Below are 8627 nucleotides of genomic sequence, written 5' to 3' on the forward strand. Positions count from 1 at the left end.
ACGAAAAAGGAAGATAATAATGTATTTTAAAATTAACACTATTATACAAAAAACAAAAGTCATGGACACAGGGACATCAAAATCTTGTGGTTTTGGGAAAATGTAGAACAGAATTTCAAAGTTTCATGAACTCCAGACTTTCTTGATCCATGGAGCCTAGATGAACTCCTCAAGCTATTGCTCTGAGATAATCTTTAAGCCTTGAACCAAAAATATCCCCTAAAGTCTTAAAACCAAACAACAGTTTATCTTAAACAGCAAAGAATGTCTGCCTTGAACACTTTCAAGCTCTCTTAAGAACTATCTACATGGGATCAAACTGACAAAAGCAACTTGAAAGATTAAATATGAAATTTAGGGGACAGTATGTTTATGTTAATGGAAGAAGAACAATGTGGAAAAGGAAAGTGAGAATGGTTGTACAACTTGAAGAATATAATCACTGTCATTGAATTGTACATGTAGAAATTGTTGAATTTGGTGTATGTTCTATCATGCATATCATCAACAACAACAAAAATAAATAAAAATAAATTGGAAAAAAAAAAAACCAAACCAAACCCATGCAATTCATTGGGAAGTAACTAGTGCACAAAGTCTTTACTCTGAAATTGGCAATTAAATGAAAAGAATTAAACATTTATTCTGCCTTTCTTCAACAAATCATATTTAAGGGCAATCAAATAGCCCTAGCTGATGAGGGTAAGTTCTCTTCCACATAAAAATTACACCAAATGCAAATAAAAGAATTAGAAAAATTACCAGCTGGTAAACCTTAGCAAAATAAATGATTCAGGTAACAATCATCACCGGATTGAACATAAGTAATAGAAAGGTTGACTGAGAAATTTACAATAGGAAGCTCAGGCTGTCATCCCTGAACCTTCTGATCAGTCTTAGCATCACTAAAATTAGAACAACTAGATACCATGGTACCACAAAGTATGATATAATATGAAGCACTTGTGTATTTTTGAACAATTCTTAAATTAAGATTCTATAACTAACTTCCGGTCTCAGAAAATACATGACAAAGGAACAAGGTAATGACACCACAAGAAAACATAAAGAAAAATCCAGATTTGAAGATATTCTACAAGACAAATAACTAAGTTTCTGTAACAAGTCAACTGCATAAAAAAGGGGGAAAAAAAGATGGACAGAAACGGGACCGCTAGATTTAAAAAGGCGTAATTAAATATGACGTATGGATCTTGTTTGGATCCTAATTAGGACCAATTAACTATTAACAAAATTGAGATAATCAGGGAAATCTGATTATGGACATATTATCTAGAGCCTATAAATAATTATTTTTAATTTTCTTACATGTGATGATACTGTGGCTATGTAAGAAAATACCTGTATTTTAAGAGATGCATACTGAGACACTTAGAGACAAAAATAACATGCTGTCTGGGATTTGACTTAAAAATACTGTCATAAAGGAAGATACATGGATATATAAGCAAAGGTAGAAAAATCTTACAATCAGGACTATATCTACATATATGTCAGTTCATCATACTATTCTCTTTACTTTTATATGTGCTGGAAAATTATGGTAAGAAAACACCTAGAAATGAGAATGTAATTAACACCCCATAAGCAGCAGGCATATGCTTGGGGTCACCATGAGCAACAGACTACTTTTCTCTCAAAATATGTATTTCATATTGAAATGTTGAATTAAAGTTAAAAAAACAAAGTGAGTTATAATAGAAGATTGCTTGGATGACCATGTGAGGGCTTTTATATATGTTTTAATGGGCTTACTTTGGGTTTAGTAGCATTCTGGGATAAATTTTGTATAAAGTCTTTCTAAATAAAATGTAATAAAAATGTAAGTTTTTCCAGTTTGTCTTAATGTTCAAAAATTACTTCAAGATCTCAGCATGTAACGTTATAGATACAAATCAACTAAGCAATAACAGAATATGGCTTTAGTTCCCTTACCATCGATATTAAGCATCATTTTCCACATGGCAGGCCGAACGGACTGATGGAATCCAAACCATACTTCCCTGCCCCCTCCCAGAGGGTGGTCATATCCTTCTGGAGCTGAGAAAAAGGAACGCCCCACAGGCGTATATCTATAAAAATTAAAATGGCATGTTCAATCTTTTCTTTCCCATATAAATATTTAAATACATTTTCCAAATTTGCAAAAGCAAAAAGCAGTCATTCTAAATGAAAAAAATATATCAGCATCTTTCAATGAAATTACCTATTTTTAAGACTCATGTTTGAATAAGAACAAATTTTAAATAAAATACTTCTAAAAAATGGGTTAAAAAAGTTAAGTTTTAACCTTAGAAAATAAATAATTATCGATCAGAAATATAATTCTATAAATGTGTTTGCAAGACAAATTTTTTTTAAAAAAGATACACTGATCCTATCTATCTCTATGACAAGTGTGATGAAAAGAGTAACAATTTCAACACAATTTTAATGCTAATATTAATGCTACTATGTAAACATGAAATTACTTTTACAAGGTGACTTATCTATAGGAATATATTAAAAAATATATCATTTACTCAAGATTTACAGCTCCTAAGAAAAAGAGACATTTTTCAATAGAAGTACTCATTAAAATGTAAGCTAACAATGTACACTTAATTTCAAAGTCCAACAAACTTTAAGTTACTTTTATAAATGAACTTGCATTCATTCTATTCTTGACCAATTTTAAAATAAAAATATACAACATATGAAAATCAACCAAGGAAGTCCTGCACAACTCACTCCTGGGAGGAAAACTTTCGCACTTAAATTAAAACCTAAAAAGGAGGGAATAAAAGCCAAATGTACCCACTTCATGGAGGGCAAATGTCGTAGCACCACATCGACAGCATGGACAGGATTAGTGCTGATTGGCTTGTCTAACTCCAGTGGCTCAGGCAAGGTCCGTCCTGTCAGTACTTCATGCAGTAGATGCCAGCTCACCCGAGAGACAAATTTGATTGACACCTTGAAAGGTCGATCTTTTCCACCTTCCCCAGGTAACGTAACATCTAAATCTACCTGTTGATAGGAAAAGAGTCAATTGGTAAATGTTGACAAAGAAAAATACAATTAAGTTTAATTTATAAACATACCCAAGAGAAAACAAGCAAAAATAAAAAATTCATCTCAATGTTAATCCAATGGTTTTAAATTTAAGTAACATAGTTATTCATGCCAACATTATCTGTCATTGCAAATTACTGGAAAGTATCTAAATGAACAAATATTTAGGCAGCTATAAAAAAAATAAAGAATGAGGAAGATCTCTTAGAATTGCTATGGAATAATTTCCAAGCTAGGTTGTTAAGTGAAAAAGTAAAGTACAGAAGATTACAAATAGCATGTCATATTTTGTGTGAGAAAGAAGGGGAAATTGGGAAAATATTCATATATTTGCTTATTTACAAAAAAGAAACATAGGTAGCATGAATTAGAAACAAAGAGATAAGTTACTTTCAAGGGACAGAAAGAAATGATTAAAAGAATAAGGATGAAGTGACAGTTCTGAATATATATTTTTTTGCATAGTTTTTACATTTAAAGGCATGTAAAGTTCTACATTTAATAAAAATTTAAAATAAAATGAACAAGGACTGGAGGAGGGAGGAACTAAAACTAAATACAAACAGATCAAATGAATGTTTGATCGCAAACTGAGGGAAATTTATCTAAAGAATGACAGAACCCAAATGCATTCAAAATGAGTAACATAACCACACTGAAGGGGAAAAAAAACTATTGCAATTAACTCTTCAATGCATTACACTGACTGTATCTAAGTTAGGGGTGTGGGAGGAGGAAGAAATGCATACAGAACAGAACTCTGAACAGTAGAGATAGTTTTGTTTTTTGTAGTGGTACAGTAGTAGTAATTTGGAAACTATTTTATATTCACTGTAGGACTGAGCAAATGACTAAAAAGGGTGATGTTTTGGGAGTGAGGGGTCTATTAAAGAAGAAGGAAGATACATATATGGAATGGGGCAAAGAAGGGAGGAATCCTATGGGTATAGATAAGAATTCGAAGTATCACGGTAAACTCATTTCCTTTACATACACATGTACATACATACATACATACATATACATATACATTCACACATATGCATACACATAAACACACACATACACACACGATTTACTATATGACAGGTAATACTGGCACAGGGATTAAGCACTTGGCTGCTAACCAAAAGGTCAGTGGTTCAAACCCACTGGCCACCCTGTACAAGTAAGATGTGGCAGTCTGCTATGATAAAGATTTATAGCCTTGGAAACCTTATGGGGCAATTCTACTATGCTCTTCAGAGTTGCTATGAGTTGGAATCAACTCAACAACAACGGGTTTGGGTTTTAGGTAAAACTTACTATCTGTCTGTCTATTTTTCCCACCTCTGCCCACTGAAAAAGATTAAAAGCAGACACCCCCGTACTAATAAGCATACCTAGAATCCAGATTTTGGTTTCTAAATTGCATTCCTCAACTAAAAGAAACTAAATTGCATTCCTCAACTAAAAGAAACCCGGGCTCTGTTGAGAAATGGCCACTGGCCAGGCTGTAGCAGGGAAGACATAAGATGAGTCTGGAATATTTTGTACCAGAAAATAAGGACCTGCTCAGGAAAAAAGAGGGAGAGATGTGTATCTTGTCAAAAAGGCCACAGGTGCCAACTTGAAGGGTCTTCCACCAGCCAAATTTAAGACAATCTGAATAGTTAAATAAATAAAGATAAATAAATAGAGGGAAAGAAAAATCTCCCTTACAGTAGGATACCAACTAAGAAATGTAGAAAGAATGACAGAAAAAGAAAATACCCTTACTACATAGTAATAATCCTTTCATATAAGAATCATCAATCATTTGTGAATGAGTTTAATGAGAAAGGGAACCTTAAAAGTATCTCCACACAAGATACTTTATTAACTACCAAAAGGAAAAGATAACAGGAGAAACCTGGCACATAACAACCTAACCAAGTAACATCACCATTAATTTAAAAAAAAAAAAAAAATGCATACCCTGTGTCTCTTGATAGGGCACACTGATTAGGAAATAACATGTAATATTCCTGCCAAATATGCATAATCATAATCTAATCAAGAAAAAGCAACACGAACTGAGGGATGTTGATCTAAATAATTTGCCTGTAATCTTCAACAATGCCAATGTCATGAGAAAGACAAAATAAAAATTTGGGGAATTGTTTCAGAATAGAGGAATTAAGAGACATGTATCGAAATGAAATGATGATCCTGAGCTGGATCCTAATAATGGGGGTGGGTGGGGGGGAAGTGCTACAAAGAACACCATTGGAAAAATACACAAAATTATAATATAGACTGTCATTAGATAGAAGTATCATATCAGTGGTAAATTCAGTGAAGTTGATAACTGGTTTTTATTCTTCTTCTTCGGAAACATACGTTGAAGTGTTAGGTATTAAAGGGGTATGATGTATGCAAGCTGCTCTCAAACAGTTCAGGAAAACATAAAAGTTTATGTGTCTCTTTCTCTATACAAACCTACATCTACTGCTATGAAAAGAGAATAAAAGAGGGAAAGAGAATAAAAGAGAGGGAAAGAGAATAAAACAGACAGAAAGAAAAGAATTCTGATAAGACAAATGTGGCAAATATTAAAAACACTGGTAAATCTGGGTTAAAGGTATAAGTCAATTCTACATCATTTCTGCAGCTTTTCTATAACTCTGAAATTACCTCAACATAGAAAAGGTTAAAACATATGAATGACCTATATACATATATATGAACTGTAATAAAATAAAATGGGAATAAATGCATTTAAAAGGAGACATAGCTTTCCAATATAGAAATGGACATCTTACCCCAGTAGTTGCCACAGGAAGTGGATTGGCTGTGTAAAGGCTTCTTTTTCCATCATAAACTGGTCTACGGTCCCCAAATATAGTTACTTTAAAATGCTGAACCATTGAGTCAACCACTTCCCTAAAGAAGAGGAAAAAAATACATTCACATAATCCTCTGCAAGATGAAATACAAAGTTTTAACTGAATTATTTTCTGGTACTATTTAAAATAATGCCAGAATTTACTGAAATTCTAAAAGACAATCATATATGATAAAGATTTTGCTTTCAGGACTATGGCTTAAGATACCAAAAAAAATTTATTCCTAGCAATGGATGACATGCATTTCGCAAAAAACAAAGACGAATGAAGCCAGTAAATCACTTAATCATGCTGGGTCACAGTTGGTCTGCAAAGTATTACCCCTAGAAATAGACTCAAAATCCCATTCATCATCTCTAACTACTCCCTGACATATTAACCTATCTTTCTCAGAGAATTAAGTTCTCTTTCTTCTACGCTCAAATTTTAACTAGTACAAGTATCTAGCAGAACTCCGTTGTATTATAATTAGCATATATTTCACTTCCACTAGACTCAAGTGTTTTTTTTTTTTTCCATTTAAATTTCCAAGACATTCACCAATGTAATAACTTCCACATTTATAGCTTAGGGACATCTGTGACATTTTTCATGTTGTGTGACCATTACTGCTACCCTTTTACAAAATATTCCACCACCACTGGCATAAGCTCAATGCCTGGCAAAAAAAAGCTTCTCCTTTCCCCCTCCCTCCCACCCCTAGTAACCACTAGTATTATATATCCCATTGCTGGTGGGGATGTAAAATGGTACAACTACTGGAAAACAGTATGGTGATTCTTTTGAAAATTAAAAATAAAACTGCTAAATGACCGAGCAATTCCATACACCCCAGGGACCAAAAAGTAGTGATGTGAACAGACATATGTACACATAGGCCCATATTGGCACTATTCACAATAGCAAAAAAGTGAAAAATAAGTATCCACCAGTGGATAAAATCTGGTACAAATATACAATGGAAAACTATTCAGTCATAAAGAGAAATGAAGAACTGATACACACCACAACATGGATGAACCTGGGAGAAATGATACTGAGTGAAATAAATCAATCATAAGAGAACAAATATTGTATGAACCCACTTACATGAAATGACAAGAATAGGTAAATATACAGAGAGCAATGGTTATTAGTAGTTACCTTCCTTTGTTATGAGACCAGAAAAACTGCATGGTGCCTGGCTACCACCACTGAATATTTTGATTAAGGACTCAATAAATAAGTCTTAATCAAAAGGAGGAGGGATTTAGAACATGAATTTCTTATAGAATCCAGACTTACTGGACACATTGAGGCTGGAGGAATGCCTGAATCTGTTGCCCTGAGAATTCTGAATCTTGAACTGAAATGATCCCCTGAAGTCATCTTCAAACTAAACAACACTTTAGTTGAGTTAGTAAAAAATGTATTGATCATTGTGCTCTTTTAAAGAATTATTTATATGAGATCTAACCGACAACAGTAACTCTAAAATACAGATGAGTAACTTACGGGGTAATGAGTCTAAGTCAATGGTGGTGAAACAATACGGGGAGAGAGAGTGAGAATGGTGACACAACATGAAGAATGTAACCAATGTCAGTGAACTGCACATGTAGAAATTATTGAATGGGTGTGTGATCTGCATATACTTCACTAAAAATAAAATACATATTTTTTTGAAATTGCAGACTATGTTGTTGTTGCCAGATGCCTGTGAGTTGGTGTGACTCACAGTGACCCTGTGTACAGCAGAACAAAACATTGCCTGGTCCTGTGCCAGCCTCACAATGCCGCTATACCTGAGCCCATCATTGTAGCCTCTGTCCATCTCATTGAGGGCTTTCCCCTTTTTGCTGACCCTCCACTTTACCAAGCATGGTATCTTACTCCAGGGAATGGTCTCTTCTGACAACATGACCAAAGTAGGTGAGACAAAATCTGGCCATTCTAACTTCCAAGGAGCATTCCGGCTACACTTCTTCCAGGACAGATTTGTTTGTTCTTCTGGTAGTCCACGGTAACTTTCGTAATCTTCACCAACAACACAACTCAAAACCATCAATTCTTCCTCAGTCTTTCTTATTCACTGTGCAGCTTTCACATGCATATGAGGCTACTGAAAATATCATGGCTTGGGTTAGGTGCACTTTAATCTTCAAAGAGACATCTTAGCTCTTCAGCACTTTAAAGAGGTCTTTTGCAGATTTTTCCAGTGCAATATGTTGTCTGATTTCTTGACTGCTGTTTCCACTGGTGCTGACTATGGATCCAAGTAATATGAAATCCTTGGCAACTTCAGTCTTTTCTCCACTTATCATGATGCTGCTCAATGGTCCAGTTGTGAGGATTTTTGGGAATTATAAATCAATATTTATTTCTTTAAGCACATATTTCTAAAAAACACAGAAAAGATATCTGGATGTGTACCAGATAAAAACAGCAGTTACCGAGTAAGTGGGCAAGATGGCGGACTAGGCAGAAAGACTGCACAGACTCTCTTCAACAAAGAAAAGGGAAACCAATTAACAGATACAGAAGATAATCCTGGACCCCTGAGCCTTGAAGGGAAGGATATACAAGCGGACTAAACCCCAACTAGCAGAAGAATTTGCGTGAAAATACCAAAAGGGGACCGGACGGAGCTGTGGTCTGGCAGCGATCCTGAGCAATCCTGACGGGCACAGACAGCTTGGAGATTCC

At 34.4% G+C, this 8627-nt stretch overlaps 1 protein-coding gene across 1 annotated transcript in view; it reads right to left on the reverse strand.

Annotated features, from left to right (window-relative positions):
* LOC103202721 (argonaute RISC catalytic component 3) overlaps positions 1-8627 on the reverse strand; it is a 157242-nt gene that overhangs the window by 99170 nt on the left and 49445 nt on the right. The window contains exons 2-4 of the mRNA XM_007947648.2: positions 5859-5979; positions 2822-3030; positions 1957-2093 (exon numbers count right to left, since the gene is read on the reverse strand). Of these exons, the coding sequence (XP_007945839.2) occupies positions 1957-2093; positions 2822-3030; positions 5859-5979 (467 nt within the window). The remainder of the gene's footprint in view (positions 1-1956; positions 2094-2821; positions 3031-5858; positions 5980-8627) is intronic.

The sequence above is a fragment of the Orycteropus afer genome, unplaced genomic scaffold, assembly GCF_000298275.1.
Source record: "Orycteropus afer afer isolate SDZICR_OR568_19922 unplaced genomic scaffold, OryAfe1.0 scaffold00192, whole genome shotgun sequence".
NCBI lineage: Eukaryota > Metazoa > Chordata > Mammalia > Tubulidentata > Orycteropodidae > Orycteropus > Orycteropus afer.